The 19,034-nt window shown below is 41.5% G+C and overlaps 1 protein-coding gene across 5 annotated transcripts in view; it reads left to right on the forward strand.

Annotated features, from left to right (window-relative positions):
• The window catches only part of PRDM15 (PR/SET domain 15), a 1,394,990-nt gene that overhangs the window by 721,007 nt on the left and 654,949 nt on the right, over nucleotides 1–19,034 (forward strand). For all 5 annotated transcript variants that reach the window (XM_069636031.1, XM_069636033.1, XM_069636034.1 and 2 more), the window contains one exon: nucleotides 1,052–1,186. In XM_069636031.1, the coding sequence (XP_069492132.1) occupies nucleotides 1,052–1,186 (135 nt within the window). The remainder of the gene's footprint in view (nucleotides 1–1,051; nucleotides 1,187–19,034) is intronic.

Consider the following 19,034-nt stretch of genomic DNA (forward strand, 5'->3'; position numbering starts at 1 on the left):
AGATAGTGGAGGATCCTGAATCTTTTGATTCAAAGAAGCCCCATTGGATGTATACCTGGTAGGACAACTGAGAATAACCAGATTAAATTGACATATTTGCCCGCTATTTATGACCAATGAGATCGAAAACAATGTTTTTTTTGTAATTCAGAAGATCAAACCTACCTTACATTGCTTTATTTGATTGCCATTTTGGCATTGATGGTTCCCGGTCTGCATCTGTGAGGATAAGAGCCCACGACTTTGAAACCACAATCCTAGTTGGAATCTGAATTGCACTCTTTGTTCTAAACTAGTTCTGCTCAGTGTGACATTTCATACAAGTGGTCCAAAAAGATTTCATTTTCATAGGATCTTCTACAAAAGTATTCTTATTCAAGAGCAGATTTCCCAAGGAATAGCTTGCATACTATAGGTCTTATATTGGGAACTCTGATTTTGCTTCGGTTTTCTGCTTGAATGATTATTGGACAAAGAGTTAAGACATGTCGAATGGTTTCAGTATCCGCCTGACAGAGATATTAGATGACGCTCCAGTGTGCGATAATGTGGAGAGAATATTAAAACGCAGGTGCGTGATGAAACCTCTAAAATGGGGATCAATTTATTTAGTGATATTACAAAAAGGGGCAAGATGTAGGAAACCTTGTTTTACATACTCTACATATGATTTTATTTGTTTCAGTTGTTTCCAAGTTGGTAATGCAATACCAGTCCAAGGCTTTAGTTTTCATTTCCTTTATATAAGCACCATGGTGCTGCCATAAAACAGCAGTTTAGTATTTCTTGTTTTATCTTTAATATGTTGACACCTATCAATGAATGGAAGCGCTTGATTTCATAATAGCCTTATAACATACATTTAGGGGGAGTGGGTTGGTGCTCAATGCATTAAACTATCCACCTTTTCCTTCTCTTCTTCTTTTGTAGTGCATTGCCCTTCGTAATCACCAATAGAAGCAGGGATACGGTAGAGAAGAGCGTTGATATATTGATCTGTAGAATTGAAATGATTTATACCTTTCCCTCTTTTTCGTCCCAATCTCTTCAGGACATTGCGTTGATGGATGATCAACAGAGGGACGACTTTCTGGGCAAGATTGGAATCTCCTCTGATGAAAATGATGAGAATTCAGATGGGGATGCAGAGGTGGAGCTTCACAAGTATAGCTGCAAAAGGTGCCAGGTAGCTTTAAAACCCACACATACTTCTGTTTCAATTTGAACAAAAAGACGAAATACTGGAGGGGAGAATGCGGCAAGAAAGGAATGTGTATCTGTGATTTTGTCCAGGCATGTACATGACATCCGTGGCAGAGACTGCATATAAACCACTGGTATGAAGTGATTATGTGGAATCACAAAATAACTAATCCAATTACAACAACTCCAAAATAACTGATTCCAAAATAACGAATTTGGGAAAAAAACAAAAAATGGGTTTGGGAGTGGGAATCGTTGTTTTGGGGGTGGGGGAAATTTATTAGGAACCAAAAAAGGGGACTTTGGTGGGGTTAACCCCCTCCAAAAACAATGAAAAGGGAATTTATTTTGGTATTAGTTGCTATTGGATTGGTTATTTTGTGATTCCACATAATCACATGTAACCCTAGCACCACTATTTCCTCATAACTATCTATCACAAACTCTAATATCTGTTTAATAAGTCTTTCACATGTTCAATTCTGGGCATGGCTCACTTATTGTCACTGCCTAGGCTGTGGCAATCTGTGTTATGACTTTAGCATATTCCATTCTAGGCATGGCTAACTCTTCTTGTCCTGCTTCTGGTGTATCTGTTATACATAGAATGCTTCCTTCATTTGTGTTATGCAAAGATAATTTCCCTGAAAAGCATTTGGCCTAGCAATTTCATGTGCTCCTCAATAGATGTAGGACGCAACTTGCATTGGCAGCAGTCTACATTGTTTGTTGGGACATACTGTGAAATCTGATCTAGCAAGCCATGTGCGTTAAGCCAAACATAGAACTCTGGGACAACACTTCCTCTACTTTTAACCTGATTCTTGTGATTCTCAGACCGTGGAAGGGTCAGTTCAGGGAACACAGGTCGTCAATGTCATGTTGTCCATGTAATATGGAAGTGTGGGCACCATGTGTCTGACACGGGTAGAATTCCCTTGTCCAGCCAGAAGTATGATAGTGGTTGTAATTAACCTTCGCCCTGTGCCGTTTTGTTCTGTTATTTTTGCATTGCATTACCAGTTCTCCCTAGCTGTCAATCAGTGGGATCCTCCATCATACTACGTTCTCTTGAAACTATACATCAGCTCCACCTCCAAATTCCCACCTTGTACTAATCATTCCACCATGACTCTTGCCCAAATTCTCTGTCTAATATACCCTTGTGTGTTGCTCATCTCCACCTCTTCTTACTTTGTGTTTGCGTGGCCTCCTTTATGTTTCCATAAACGGCTTGAATCTTTGCCCCTCCACCCCCACTCCATGTCATATGTACTACTTAGGCAAAAGTAATTTTGAGACCGTACTCTGATAGGTTGGATAATAAATAACCGACAACGTACACAACCGTCAAAATATGTGTTGTGAAAAATGTGTTCAGTGAAAATAATTTAAAAGCATTGTAATTAAAATGAAGCTGCAGTGCTGTTCTTTCATGAGGAAATAAAATACATAATTTACACATAAATAGCTGTAGATGCACAAAATCAATAGATGTGGCAATTGCTCAGTTTGTATGAACTCATGTTTTTTTAAAATAATTGATATTCTACCTTTTTCTTCAAAGTATTTTAATACATTTTTTAATGGTAAGACAAAATCAAGTACATATCAAGCAATATATACTAGAAGCAACATGGAGAAAAACAAGCATGATAAAACCATGACGATACAAAACACAATCCTCCGCGCCCCCCAACCACAGCAGCAGTTATTTGTACACATCCCCAAACCTATATACACAGGTGACCTGGTCTGCAAGTTGGCTTCCTAAAGAGTGCTAACTATCTTTCAATTGATGTTCAGTGTCATCACTGGGTCCCGTTTGAAACTTAGACGACAAATCTATATTTACAAGCTGGGATCCCCAGTTCAACAAACCTAAAGCTTATAGCCAGGTGGGGTATGTAAAGTCTTTATTGCATCGACAGACTTAATCTAGAAACCACCTCACTGTGTAAAAAAATAGGGCAAATCCTCAGAAATAGCATATATCATTTCCTCACATACTGGAAGGTTCTGCATCCTCCCATACCAATGGCCACGGGTGGGAGTCTGTGCAGGTCTACAGAAGCTTGCAATGGTATTCTTAGCTATCGGTAATGCAATGCTTTCAAGCCAACGTGGAAATATACCACTCCACCTGGCAAGTCCTGTTTTCAATTTCCGAAGGTAGCGGGCCTGAAACAACAATGGTATACGTACTTGGGTGATATCTGTAAACCCTTTTATGATCTCACGCCAGTATCTTGTAAGCTTAGGGCAATGCTGCCATATGTTGAAGTATTTGTCGTCCCCTCCACACCCCTGCCAGGAGAGTGCAGCCCTGTTTTTTTAAAATAAAACCTATACCAGTTAGAGATCAGGCCTCTTGATGCAGGAATGGAAAAAACAAGTCCTTCAAACACTATTAAAAGTCGACTGGCAACCTTTCTATTAACTTCCTTTAATCCTGATGCCTCTGTTGATAATATCTCAGGCGTTCATTTCCGGTGACTGAAAATGTGACCTGCAAATCCTAGGCTGGGGAGAAATCAAGGTTAGTCTGTGAGAGTGGCTGGACCCGGAAGTGTGGTCATTTCTAGCCTGTCTAGGAGGACAGGAGCTTATACATTGCTCTAGGTCTACTTCGTCGGGGGATACTAATCCCATATCTTAATGGTTTTCCTGTCACCCTTGCCTAATCAGCTTCTAAGATTCCATAACCAGGGACTTAATTCAACCACTGAACACCTGAAGCTGGAAAGCCTGATAATCTCTCAATAGATTTTCGAAAGCTTAACCTCCTTTAGCCTGAGACTTTAGGAGGGCACTGCTCAATATTCTGGAATGGGAATCCTTCTACACAAAGGAAAACATGTTGGAGTCCCTTAAAGACTGGACTAGGAAAGGAGATTGGGAGGGCCTGGAAAAAGTACAGTAAGCCATCCATGACATTAATTTGGATGGAAGCAATCCTTCCAAACTAAGAACTAGTCTGACACTGCCCCTCCTCATATCACTTTTAAAGTCTGCAAGCAGACTCTGATACTTATCCTAGTATGGAGAGCTATTAGGCAGGCTGAGCCATGCCCCGAGATATTTAACATAATCTGTTATCTATCTAAAGGAGTTGTCCTTTGCAGATGGGTCAGCAGTCTTCGGGCTAGGTTCAGATTCACTCCCTCACTCTGTTCCAAGTTGATTTTAAAACCAGAGGCCCTCAGGAGTGATCCAGTAGTTGCAGGATAGGGGGGGAGGATATGTCGGACTTCACCAGTGACAGAATAAGATAATCAGCTAATAGAGAGATCTTGTGGGTGCAGCCCATATACTGAATACCCTGCAACAGTTCTTTGTCCCTTATTCTCAGTGCTAATGGTCCAACTAAGTGGGCAAATAGCAAAGCTGATATGGGGCACTTTTACTGGTGCCCTCTGACAGCCAGAATTCCTCAGGTAAGTAGCCCTCAATCGAAACTCTTGCTAATGAGCAACAGAATGTTGTAAAATCTTCTTTAACAAAACCCTTCCACAATTCACATCTAATAATCACCTGCCTCAGGAAGAGCTACTCGATGCAGTCAGAAGCCCTTTCTCTGTCAAGGGCAAAAACTACTGCATAGAGATTTCTTTTGAGCGTTATATCAATTAGGTGTTTGACAATGTAAGACAAATTAGAGATCTCTCGTCCTTATATACATCCTTACTATTCAACCCTCATAATCTCAGAAATGAACACCCTGAGCCTGTTAAGCAGTATTTTACCATAGATTTTAACTTCCCTATTGAGAATAACTATGGGGCGATATGAGGAGCACAACATAGGGTCACACACTTGTACATGAATAACCGTAATCAGAGCCTCCCTCATCTTGCCTGAGTTGCTGCCTATTTCACATACATGATTAAATAGGACAAACAGAGGATTCAATAGACTGTTGGGAAAGGTTGTGCAAAAAAAGGCTTGAAAGGCCATCCAGTCCTGGAGCTTGATTGCTCTTCTTGGAGTTAATAGCTGGTACGATTTTCTTCTTTTAAATCTTACTGTTCAGGGGCTCACTTGGAGCATCTGAAAAATTAGGCAGTTGATAGTTGTGTAAGAAGATGCTCTTATGTGTCATATGAAGGGTTTATGTAGTGTATAAAGTAGAACAATAGCTCTTAAATTCCTTCAATTTCCCTGAGCTCGAGCAAACCAGGTGCACAACGCCATTTTTTACCCCATCTGTCCCATCTTTAATATTTGCATTCAAGTTGCCTGGGATGAGTCTCCTTGCCTTTTTACCCCACTAAAAAAAGCAGTGTTTGGTTCGTAAAAGGCTATATTCAGCCTTGTTAAAATCTTAACCTACGTTTTGTGTTTTACAGGAACTGCTGGTCCTAAAATTGTACTTGTGCAACTGTAGTTCCTTGGTCAGAATTATGCATCTCATCCATCGTCAATCTATTTAGCATGGCTGCCTTCTCAATCAGAAATCACTAATTGTCCCTTTAAAGGTGCTACCAGTTCTAACTTGTTGTTGGAGATTATCTCCAAAGAAGTCTACAATGTCTTGTCTAATCTCCTCCTGACTTAGGGGGTCCCCTCAACTCCTGAGTTAAGCTTCCAGCATCTTGGATAGCTCGGCTGAGGAGGAAAACAAAGTTGCCCAGAATTGGGCTGTGGTCAGAGGAGAAGCCAATGTCACATATGCTACCATCAAGAATATTCTGCAACATTATTTTATGCTCATATATATAGTCCAACCTAGAGTATATACATTTTGAGAATAGGAATAAAAAGTATAGTCTTCATCTTGATGAGTGTGCCCCCATTAGTCGGCAGGTCTAAATCGTATAAAGTGGTACTAGTTTTCTTACCCACTTGATTCATGTCCCAGTAATCACCCTGGACATCGCAGGTGTAATCCATCACCAAGTAAAGGTCCCCCAATTGGAGGCATTAATTTGGCTGCTACTGGGACAGTACACAAAGACCAAGGTAATCTGAATCGCATTGAGTCCTCCAGATAACACAAACATTCCTTCTTTCTCTCTTACTGGAGACCAATAAGAACCTCACATTTCACCCACAGAGAATACCAACCCCCCCTGCTTCTTACAATTGGCAGACGTAAAGTATTGTTGGTGAAATAATCTCGCCGGGTTTCTGGGAGCGTCTTTTTTTTTTTTGCAGAAGATGGATTTCTTTGATGCACACCAGATCTCATTTTTTCAAAATATCTAGCAGCTGCCCTCTTTAGTTAGGGGAGTTGAGATCCATCACATTATACATCAGTATCCTGAATTATGTTCAATATGACAGGAACTATAAACTTCTAGCTGCCTCTTAGGAATGTGTTCTCTTTTTAGAAACTGTCCCTCCATTTCTATGGACCCCCAAACATTTTGCTTTTGTTTTTGTACTCTATCCTGACTTTTTCCAGTGAAGCGAAGCCTTCAGCTTCACTCCATTGCATCATTGCTCATTGTTATGGGGAAACTGACTTTTCGTTCAAGCTGTCAGTACTAGGAAATGTTCCTTTTCTTTTGACATGTTATATATTTTTTGGTTAACTTTTTATCATTGCAAAATGCATCTTACAATGCAGTGTATTGTGGTTTCTTTTTAATTACCCTAGAATACATTCAAAGGGATTTCTTTGGTTACTTTAGATGTGCCTAAGGGCAAACAGGTGGCAGCAGTTACTTTTTGAAGATTATTACAGTACTTTCTTTAAGCCTTACCGCGTTTGCTTACTCAGAGTTGCTAGTATCCCAACATGGACGTGCTGCAAGGCTTTCATTTGTTCCTTGCCCATCTTGTCCTGTTACCTTCTTCATGCCTTGCCAAGTCAGGAAATTCATTTTATGGTCATGCACTGCCCGGGAAAGCCATGCTTTTTGCGGGCTAGTGCAGGGCACGCACTAGCCCAGGAAGTGGTTTGGGTCTGTCTGGTGCCAATCCACAAACTGGCTTCTGTATGTCTGGAGAATATGCATGAGATTCACCATCAGTGGTCCTTATTTTTTGGGGTGGGGGTGTGTGTGTGTGTGTGTCCTGCCCAGCTGTGTAGACGTCGGAAAACCTGTGGACTCGTCCTAAGGAGGCCTGGCGACCAACTTTTGCTGCAGTCCCGGTGGAACCCTGTCTGGCTGGTGTTCTTTGGAAAGCCTTTGGTGGTACTTTGACCTTTGGAGTTGTGGAACTAACCATTCCCGAGATCGGTTCGGTACCCAGCTGTCTGGAGTGTTCGGAAACATTCGGGCCAACTCCAGTTTGGACTACTGCAGTACAGACGTCATGGTTCTGTTTTGGCTCATAACTTTGGGGACCTTCGGCTTGTTGTACAAGAGTCCCTCCTGCAAAAAATTTCAGAGGTCCAACTTCAACAGGACCCAAGATAGGAGGCTGACTCTGACCGCGACAGCGGTGTCCCCTCCTATCACCGTGCATGGGTGACTTTAATCGAAACCGGCTTTCCGCATGCGGTCGTGTGCCTCGAAACGAGCTGCATCAGTGTGGTCTGCATTCATCCACTGGAACAGGTTGCACCAGCTCCTGGACTGGACAAGAACTTCGTCTTGCACCCGCAGCTCCTGGGATCGGAATCAATGACGGGAAAACCGACCTCTGATGACCTGCCAAGTCTGAAGAGAAACCGGAGTATGGGGTGAGTTACAGCAATACTTAGCTGCTCTCCACCCCCCAAACGCTCCTTCTCTCCACCTGTACAAGTTTTGAATACTTTTGAAAGGTTTAATCCAAGCCCTCAGCCTTTAATCCAAATACCGGCAGATAGCAACTACCACAACCGGGAGGCAAAAACCACCACAAAAAAATCACTAACTATGGCCTCACGGAACACAAGAAGGCACGGACATTTAACCAATCCAGAAAGTAAAGACTTGCGAGATTTCGACATTTTATGTCTGCAAGAGACATGATCTTATTAGATCAGACTACTATAGGCCTCAAGCAGCAGCTAGACAATCTGGCAACGTACATGAAAATAAACAACCTTGTAATCAACACCACCAAGACAAAAATCATGATTCTGGGTAAGCACAACCGCAAGAACAAAAACAATGCAAATTGGCTCTTGAATAACGTGAAAATAGAAGTGGTGCCGAACTTCAAATACCTTGGAATCACAATTGATGGATCATTAAAGGAGCAAAAAATGCAGCAGATCCTGTGGGAGAAAACAAAGAACCTTACATCCCAAATGAGAACCATCGACAAGAAATACGGAAAGTTCTCCCTATTACCTGCTATCAACTTCTACAAGGGCAAAGTTGTGCCGACTCTGACATATGGAATGGACGTCACCATCACCATGCCGGCCTCGATATGGCCTAAACTTGATGGATACAAGTGGAGGTCAGTGCTCGGCCTCCTGAACTCGGTCTCTATGGCCTCCCTCAGACGAGAACTCGGTCTACTGTCTCTAGAAGCAACAGTAGAGCTTCATTCCATCCAACTGCCTTCCTATATATCGGTTCATCGACGAAGAAATCAAAAAGAACAAATGCAAAACACTAAACAAGTGGGCAGAAGACCAAACTGATCGACCTAGTGTGTACTCTAGATGACCTCAAGGGAAATCCACAAAGAGTCATATTCAAAATGGATTGTCTAGACTGGATCAAAACCGGGACAAAGCAGTATCTAACAAACTGCTAAAGCATCACCCACCAACCTTCAATAAAGTGATAACTCCACTGCCCTACTGCTCGAAATTTCCAGATAAACAACTCGGGAGCCTGTCTGAATCTCCTCCACACCCGGGGGATCTTAGCAATAAGAATACAGACAAACACGACCAACTGCAGACTGTGTGAGAAACCGGATGAAGCGGAAACCGTACGACACCTGCTCCTCCACTATCCTGAGTTTAGACAAGAGCGTTCAGCATTCCTTACTCCGCTATGGGCCGACTTGGACGTGGCTGAAGAAGTCTGGTGGTTCCGCCTGGTTGCCGGGGAATACTCAAAATAGTCGCAACAGCTAAGCTACTAGAAGTGGCCTTCAAAAAGATCAATTCTTTACCACCTCATGCGAGCTAAGCAGTGTCTCAGCGGGTACAAAACACTGAATACAAGGAAGCGTTAAACTCATGACGCTCTCGGCTTCAACTGACCGACATCACTATCTGTCATCTTAACGATGAAGTTTCTCTCTCAACTTGGGCATCGAGCGACCGTCGCTAGACCATGTAAAAGTTTTTTTGACTATATACAAGTAAAAAAAAAAGTTTTACTAATTGTTAAACTTTGGTAAAATCGGTTTCTGAAAGCCCTACGAAAAGCTGGCAAGAGTCATATTTTTTTTATTTTTTTTGCCAAGTCATATTTACTAGAATTCATCCTTACCTGACTTTTGGAACCTTGCTCCTATCCACAAGATCCTCAGCCTTACATTTTCCCAGCTCCCAAAACTTCTGGAAATTTAAACTTTTTGGGCGCAAGCCCTCAGTCCAACTTAAGGTTGGACTTTCTAAAGTTAGGGTTGTATTCTTGTGGACTGCAAATGCAATTAAAACCTTAACTTTTCTTTCAGTATTGTGGGGTGGGATTATTGTGATGTTATTGCACTGGCTACAGGGGCTGTATATATGCATTTTATTATTAGTATTGTGTGATGGTATTCATTTGTATAGTGTTTGCATGGCTATAAATAAATATAGTATTTTTATAACTGTCTAAGTGTAATCTTTGATTACTTACCTTGTGGACTCTTTATGGACCCTTTACCATGCTCAGCCTTCCTGAGACTTCGCCTTGACCACTCTCCGTGCTGCCTTGATTTATATTATATATGATAAGATATGGCATTTGTAACATGCCATATCTTATCATATTTGTAACAAGTGTTTCAAGGCGTGACGAGGCAAGGAAGGGGGAACAGAGGGAGGACAGAGACAACAATCTTACTAGACCAATTCACATTGAGATTGCGCAAGGGGAAGGGGATCGGGGGCAGTGCTGTACATGGGATCAAAACAATAACAAGACGTGCGGCCAGCAGGTGCAAGGGTAAGGGCAGACAGCGGGTGTCCAAAAGTGCAGGTAGGAGGACTGTAGGGTTACAGATGCAGACCCAAGTGCAAGGGTGTGCAACTGGGGGACAGGGACCTGGGCCGGAAATCAGAGGGTAGCTAGGTGACCAGTGCAGTATCAGACAGGAAATCAGCAGGGGAGACAGGGGAGAAGAAGAGAGAAGGCAGAAGCAAAGAGGAAGGGCTTGAGGTGCTTCCGGAACCAGAGATGGTTCTCCTCAAGTTTCAGAGAGACAGGAAGGCTGTTGGAGACGGAGGCCCCAGCCGAAGAAAAAGATCTACCACCAACTCTCGTTGCTTGGAGAAGCGACTGACCTTGAAGGAGTTGGAGGAGCGAAGAGCTCGAGTAGGAAGGTATTTACGAAGAGCGAGTTGGTGGTATTGGAGACCCAGGCCCCAGAAGGCCTTGTGGACAATGCAGAGGTTCTTGAACTTAATCCTTGCAGCCACTGGGAGCCAATGCAGAGTTTTCAGTGTTGGAGAGATACGATCCCTGGGCTTGAGGCCAAGGACAAGTGTTGCAGTCCTGTTCTGTATGAGTTGCAGAAGGCAGAGAGTAGACACAGGCATATTTAGAAAGAGACTGTTGTAGTAGTCCAGCCTAGAGAGAGAACTACAGCTCTAGATACAGTGAGCTTCTGGGGGAAGAAGAGGAAAGGAAGAATACCTCTGAGGAGGTGCAGTTGGTAGTTTAACTTCTTAGAGACATCAGAGATGTGAGGAGAAAAGGAGTGTGTGGATGGAGTCGAAGATGATCCCCCTGGTTCTTAGCCTCCCAGATGGGAGCACGAAGAGGGCCAAGGAAGGCCGGCCAGAGTAACAGAAAAGGAGGGTGCAGGTGTTCCGATGAGGAGAATCTCTGTCTTACTGGCATTAAGGCAGAGATCATTGGCGGCACACCACTCCTGGATAGCAAGCAGACAGTCAGAGAGAAGAAGAGGTAGCAGAGGGGAGCCTGAAAACGAGCTGAGTGTCATCTTCATAGCACTGAAAGTTGGAGCAGAGAGCAACAATGCAGTGGGCGAGAGGTGCCGGGTATTGGTTGAACAGCCAGGGAGAGAGGTTAGACCCCTGGGGAACACCACAAGTAGAGAGTGAGATAGAGGAAAGGAAGGACCCAAGTTGGACCTGGGAGGGTCGATCGGAGAGGAACGAGGTCAGCCAGGACAGGACCTGATCCGTGATACCCAGGTTACCACAGAGACGATTTAGCAGGATGGAATGGCTGACCATGTCAGACAGAAGAGAGATCAAGTAAGATGAGGACAGAGGTGAGATTAGAATCAAGGTTAGAGAGCAGGTCTTCACGGATGTTAGAGCAGTTTCCGTGCTTCTTGCTGCTCTGAAGCCAGACTGATGGTCATGGAGACAACCAACAGATTCAGTGTGAAGATTAAGCTGGTAGATGGCCAGCTTTTCCAGGAGTTTTCCCATGAAAGGGGTGATGGAGATCAGGCGATAGTTAGCCAGGCAGGAGCGGTCAGCTGAGAGTTTCTTGAGAAGAGGGTGCACAAGAGAGTGCTTCAGGGGGGGAAGCGAAAGCTCCAATGTCGAAGGAGTGGTTGCACAAGTCAGCCAGGGCAGGAGCGAGGGTGTCGGTGTGGTGCTTATGGTTTTGGAAGACCAGGCAAGATCCTGTTTTGACCAGACTTTCATAGATCAGACTTGTCTAGAAACCTTGTCAGGGGAGAACAGAGGAAAGTAAGAGTAAGAGAAAGAGGGAGTAGAGGTGGCCACAGGGGGGGCAGAGGTAGAGGAGAGAGTAGAGGGAGGAGCAGAGGATGAGCGGTTGGACAGGATGTCCTGGGTTTTAGAGATGAAATGAGAAGCCAGGTACGTGCAGAGGGCCTACGAGGGGACAGGAGAGGTAGAGACTGCAGCAGAATTGGCCAGCTCCTTGCAGATTTTAAAGAGTTCGGCCGAGTTGTTACATGCCACAGAGACGCAGGCTTGGATGTGGGTTCTCTTCTTAGTGCGGACAGAGAGCCTGTATTGCCTTTGGAGCAGGCTGCAGGCCAGTTTGTCAGAGGAGGCACAAGACAAGTAAACAAGGAAGAGGGGGTCACGTGAGACAAATCACTAGAAAAATCAAGCAAGATAAGTAATCATCAATACGAGAGCCCAATGAGGGGATAGGCCAGGTCAAGGATAGTATAAAATCAGATAATCTTTATTATTCACATATTAAATTACATAACACATAATACTGAATCCATAATAAAACAGCATAAAAACAGACATCCTTGTTTTTCTGTCTAATTTCTTTCATGCTATTATGCACATTTTGCGGTCACAATATTTGAAAACTGGAATTATGTTATACTTTATAATGCCGTTCATACAAATTGTTCTTTGACTATGATATATTGTATGTCCTATATTATAATTTTGGGTAGCCCGGATTTGAAAAAGGCTCAGTGGAGCCAAAACATGTTATCATTTATGGGCTCAACGGTCATTGATGATTAATAAATCATAATCTATGATTTAAACTCAACTTTATTTGTTGGCGCAGAGTCCTGTATTTTCATTAATTAATTTCTTTGGTGTATGGGACGGTTAGGCTTTTCACCGTCCTTATACAGTTGACCTGCGACTTCATTGACCGGATTTTGAAACTTTTATCTTGTACGTATAACCATTGGGATTGTAAGGAGTCGCCCTTGTGGAGCAAGGTTCTTCAAAGCCACAGTTTTTCAAAACAATTTCTATTGAACTTGCAACTTGGAGTGACCCGTTACCTTTATAAACATTCTTCTATGATGGCAGCATATATGAAGAACCGTGAAGAAGAAACTAAAAACCTGTTTACCCCCCGAGGGGATATGTCACATGCATTTTCAAGTATTGCTACAAAACGAGAAGATTTACGTTCGAAATTTATAAAACTGGAAAGAATATCGAAAAAGGAAATTGACAAGTATTGGGAAAAAGTATCACTTGAGAATTATGTCGCCAATGACAGAGTACCCAGGGGTTTGAGGATTCTTATATTTCCAAACTTTAACAATGAGTTAGACAAAGATTTAGCAGAAGGCTGGGAAGCCAACTTGAGCAACAGCTCCATGAAGATGATTGACCTATTGATTGAACATGCCACTAGGGAGCATAAAAGGGCATTAGAAGGTATAGAAGGCATACGCAAAGAAATTGCTGAGATGAAATCTAATGAGGATACTAAAGCCAAAAACTATGAGAAGATGTATGAACTGTTACAAATATATCAAGATGAAGTAAAAATAAGAAAACTACGGAAAAGTTATAGAGATGAACGTGATTACAGGGAAGATTGTGTGTATACATTCCAAACCAAATATGATTTAAGTTCAAAACCAATGTCTAAAAACTCAACCCCCAACACATCATCGGCCAGTTCTGATGCAGACTCAGACCAAGACAATCAAGCTAGTGCAAGTTCCAAATTAGTTGAACAAAGAGGATATTTGAATCAGATCAAAAGATACAAGAAAGGGAATCGTAATTCCACCCAGAAAACAGTCTGTTTTCAGCTACCACCAACTATGGGTATTTTGACACCTGTGGAATCTCACAAGCAAACAAGAGACAAACCAGGGCCAGCTCCAAGGAGATGAGCACCAACAAATAACAGATGATCTTGTCCTCAATTTGTCTAAAAAGACTATATCTCAAGAGGAAAGACTTCTTCTTAATAAGGGCTTATCCTTTGCACCCACATGTAACTTCAGTCCATTGGACGTACAAATCGATTTATTCAAATTTACTAGAAAATTGAAGTTAAACATTTTTTTTGCAACTAAAGCACCGGGTGATTTCCCACATGAAGAGGTAAGAATACTGATTAGTGATAAGACGATTCAGGACATTGAAGATATGTATACATTGCGCTCATTGACCGAAGATGATCAATATCATGTATTTCACTTATTAGACGAATTCAAGATAAAATCTGATACTCTTACCACAAAGGAACTTAAAGTACGTTCAAAATTTATGCCACAGCTGGCATCTGACAACGTCATTGACACTTTTCAACAAGCAGTTTCACGAGATCTATATAATCTTAATTGCAAAAAACATAAGAATTGGATCACTCAGAACAACTTAACTAAATCAGAAAGGAAAGCACTTGTCTCGCTTAAATTGGACTCACGGACAGTAATTAAAGAGGCTGACAAGGGAGGCAATATTGTGCTAATGGATAGGGAGGACTATTTGGAAATGGCATCCAGACATCTAAATACTCCTGGGTGCTATGAATTAAGAACGGATGATTTTCGAAAATCAGCATTGGAGCAAGTTGAAGCGCACATACTTAATTGGCATAGAAAAGGATTGATAACGGATGATGAACGCACTTATTTATGGATAAAAGAACCAGTAACTCCAACCATGTACTTCTTACCGAAAATACATAAGCCTTATGAAAGGATACCAGAGGGCCGCCCGATCATGAGTGGGATTGGGTGGGTCACAGAGAATATTTCGGAATATCTGGACCTATTATTCAAACCAAGGGCTATGTTACTTCATTCATATTTGCAAGATTCCACCAGCCTTATGCGGAAGCTACAAAATTTTACTTGGCAGAGTACCTTCCTTCTAGCGACTCTAGATGTGAAGGCACTGTACACGTCTATTCAGCATAAATGGGCCATGATTGCAGTTGACTATACTTTCAGGCATGAGTCAGCCTCGTATTACAACCATTTGAACATGATTAAAGAAATGTTACATCTCACGTTTGATCTCAATGTCTTTACCTTTGACAACAAGGTATACCAACAGACCAAGGGGGTAGCTATGGGTACTAAATATGCCCCAGCATTGGCGAATATCTTCATGGAGATGTTGGAAGACAAAGCAATATACACTGAATCATTTTTCATTGATAAAATCCAATTTTGGACAAGGTACATCGACAATGTTTTCTGCATCGTCGATAGTAGTACAGAGGAATTTTACGCATTTGTGGAAAGGTTAAATCTTAATTGTTTTGATATTCAATTTACTGGAGAATGTAACAAACAACGGATACATTTTTTGGACTTGACAATATATTTGGAAGGCCAAGTACTACAAACAACTACATTCAGAAAACCAACTGAAGTCAACTCAATATTACATGCTAAGAGTTGTCATTTTCGACCAACTATTACCAATATACCATTGGGTGAATATATCAGAGCGAGACGAAATTGTAACAGTAACTTAAAATTTGAAGAGGAATGTAATTTGTTACGACGTTTCAGAAGAAGGGGATATGCCCACAAAGATATAAGCAAAGCATATAAGAGAACCAAATTAATGCAGCAGCAGGATACTTTGAGACAGAGACAAGGGAATAATTTGGAAGCTAACATGCCAATTAGCTTCATCACTCAATATTGTTCAGACCACCAGAGATTACGCAAAATTTTGAACAAACATTGGTACTTACTTAAATTGGACAGTCATATTGGTGATTTTGTGAGTGATCACCCACGTATTACCTTCAGAAGAGCAAATACACTTAAATCCATCTTTAGTCCATCATTATTACCGGACATTGATAGCACTACTCAAGGTACATGGTTACATAAGAAAGATTCTGGTTTCAGGAAATGTGGTGTCTGTCCACAATGTAAATATGCATATCAACGAACAACGGAATTCGAAGACAAAAATGGAAAACGTTGGATCATTAAACAAGGAATCAACTGCAAAACAACTTTTGTAGTATATGGTATCATCTGTGTCTGCCACAAATTATATATTGGTAGCACCAAGAGACAGTTGAGAATTCGTATCCGTGAACATTTAGCCAAAATTGGCAGTCAAGACCCATCACTTCCGTTAGCTGAACATTGGCAAAAAACACATCAGTTACATCATAAATCGGAAATTAGATTTATTGGTCTCAAACAAGTAACCTTGAACAAAAGAGGTGGTGACAGAGTGAAGGCGTTACGACAAGCGGAAGGAAGAGCAATTTGTTACTTTAATTCGACAAATACAGGACTTAATACAGATAATGAAATGGTTTCATTCTTGTGAGATGTAGTACATTGCAATCTGGTTTCTCAAGCTCAAATCATTTACATTGCTATTCTTGATTAAGAACAGGGCACATCGTACATTATGAGGTTACATGTAACCCAGGGTGCTTTAAAGGGATACCCCATCATAATTGGTAGTTCATCATTGTCATTTGAATGTTGTGTTTAATGTTTACCAACTTTTTTGTTTTTAGGTGCATTAGTGCCCGTGATTATGAACAATCAATATTGTGATAGTAACTATTCAAGTATTTAACACATTTAAATTGGGTCAAGAAAGGCGTATATATGCTTTGTCAGTTTTTCAGGCTTTACTCAAAACATTGATTTATACAGCGTATGTAATTTGTAGAATGCGGTTTTCAATGACGCGTTTCTTGCGTCGCCGTGGCAACCGCGCACAGTGATGACGCCCAGTATAAGAAGGCATACCTAGTAAGCGCTCGGCTTACCTGCCGACGCGTGTGACTGTTTGTGTTCCAGGAACTGGTAAGAGAGGACCGCATATGTTATGGCTTACTTTTCAATGGGATCTAGCTTTAATGGCACTCGACAACTGTTATCGGATGCGAGGAGTAGCAACAAAATAAGTTATATGTTGTGCTTTCCATACTTGAAATACGCTTTCCATATTTGAAATACGTTATCATGTTACGTAGTTGATCATTTATCTGGATACATAATGATGGTTAATTACAATTGTCTTTACCACGGAACTTACAATGGCTCATAAAATTAATTTGTTTTGAATAAAGTAAAAATGGCTTGTGACCTTTAAGCAGAGTTGTTTTGCCCGTTTGGTGAAGGGCGGGATTTATTCGCACGAGCGAAAATGCGTAGTTGCCATCGGCAACCTTGACATACACAATTTATGTATATTCCAAATTGGACAATTATTTTAATTTACCTGTCCTACCTACATTCTTTGTTTAGATTGTTATTGGGGATTTTACCCCGTTACTACTACATGGACAAAAGTCATAAGAACTGGTTACATCAAATTTCGGGTAAGGACATGCACTAAGTTGTCAGTTTGTCTCAAGGGACCACTGAAGAATTTGGTTATATTATTCAATGAATTGAAGATCAATGATTACTAATGGGTTCTTCTTTCGTTTTGTTTTTGTTTTTTGTGTTCTTTTTCTGTATATCTAAACATAATAATGTATCATGATATTCTTGTCTATTTTGCTACACCCATGAATCCTTCCCTTTTGCCCATCCTTGTTTTTCTGTCTAATTTCTTTCATGCTATTATGCACATTTTGTGGTCACGATATTTGAAATCTGGAATTATGTTATACTTTATAATGCCGTTCATACAAATTGTTCTTTGACTATGATATATTGTATGTCCTATATTATAATTTTGGGTAGCCCGGATTTGAAAAAGGCTCAGTGGAGCCAAAACATGTTATCATTTATGGGCTCAACGGTCATTGATGATTAATAAATCATAATCTATGATTTAAACTCAACTTTATTTGTTGCCGCAGAGTCCTGTATTTTCATTAATTAATTTCTTCGGTGTATGGGACGGTTAGGCTTTTCACCGTCCATATACAGTTGACCTGCGACTTCATTGACCGGATTTTGAAACTTTTATCTTGTACGTATAACCATTGGGATTGTAAGGAGTCGCCCTTGTGGAGCAAGGTTCTTCAAAGCCACAGTTTTTTAATACATATAGAATGTATACAGTTAAAGTGCATGACAACCAAATGAACACCCTACGGTGCAGGGTGAACACAAAATGCAGTCGTACCCCAAAAGAAGGAAGCAATTGTATGGGGGAACAGGTCAAGTAGAAAAAGGAGAGACAGAGGAATGGGGGGGCATGGAAATGAAGAGAAGGATACCTTGTTAGGGTCCTAATGCTGACCCCAATCTCATGCACAGTCCAAAAGTCAACTCTAGGACTGACTGTGTCATTCTGGAAAAATGAATACCCTTCATTTGGATGATAGACGTATCTTGATGGCCAAAGGCCAACCGTTTTATGCACAGAATTATAGAAATACAGACTGCTATGTTTGACCAACAAGCGGCCATTTTAAACGTAGCAAGAATCGCCATTTTGCTTGTTAACCATTGCTCATTGCTTTGTCTAAACTGCTTTGCAGCTTGCAATTCTTGCGAATTCTGCTTACTCTGCTCAACTGTTAACATTGTTGTCTGAATATAAAAGGGAAAGGCCGCGGGACTGAGGAGTTTGTTGAAACTCCTCATGAGCAGCCCAGAAAGGAATGCCCATGCTCCCTCTCTGTAGCCTTGAGGGAGAGCTGCAGGGCATTTAATCATTTCACAGCTGCCAGCCAGTCTCGTACTGTGGTAGAATGTTAGAATAAAGCATCTAAAGGCTTGAATTATGCTCTTCTTACGGCCCCGCTTCACAAAACCCTTTAGAGCGTGTCGGCTCCCAGGACACGAATAGCACCTCATAGATAGCAAAGCTTGGAATGTGACTCTTCACCCGTGTGCAGCTTGCTTCCAAGAACAGAAGCACCATGTTCTGTTCAACAACTAGAAGATGACTCCGCACTTTCTAAATTGCACATTGTTACTAGAATAGACATCGAAAGTGTCATTGTCATACTCGTCGGAAATGTCCATCATCATCCCGAGTTCAAAGGAACTCAATAAAAGGGGGGTGTTAAACATGACATAGCTGATTGTATGATATGCATTTTGTATATATGTAACTGATGCACGTAATTCGCTCTCTTGCGTCCCTTGAGGTCTAGAGAATACACGTCGCGGGGCGTGAGACCACAGTTGGCCAATTGGGACTA

Source organism: Ambystoma mexicanum, chromosome 7p (genome assembly GCF_040938575.1).
Source record: "Ambystoma mexicanum isolate Mex_15411 chromosome 7p, UKY_AmexF1_1, whole genome shotgun sequence".
NCBI classification, from domain to species: Eukaryota; Metazoa; Chordata; class Amphibia; order Caudata; family Ambystomatidae; genus Ambystoma; species Ambystoma mexicanum.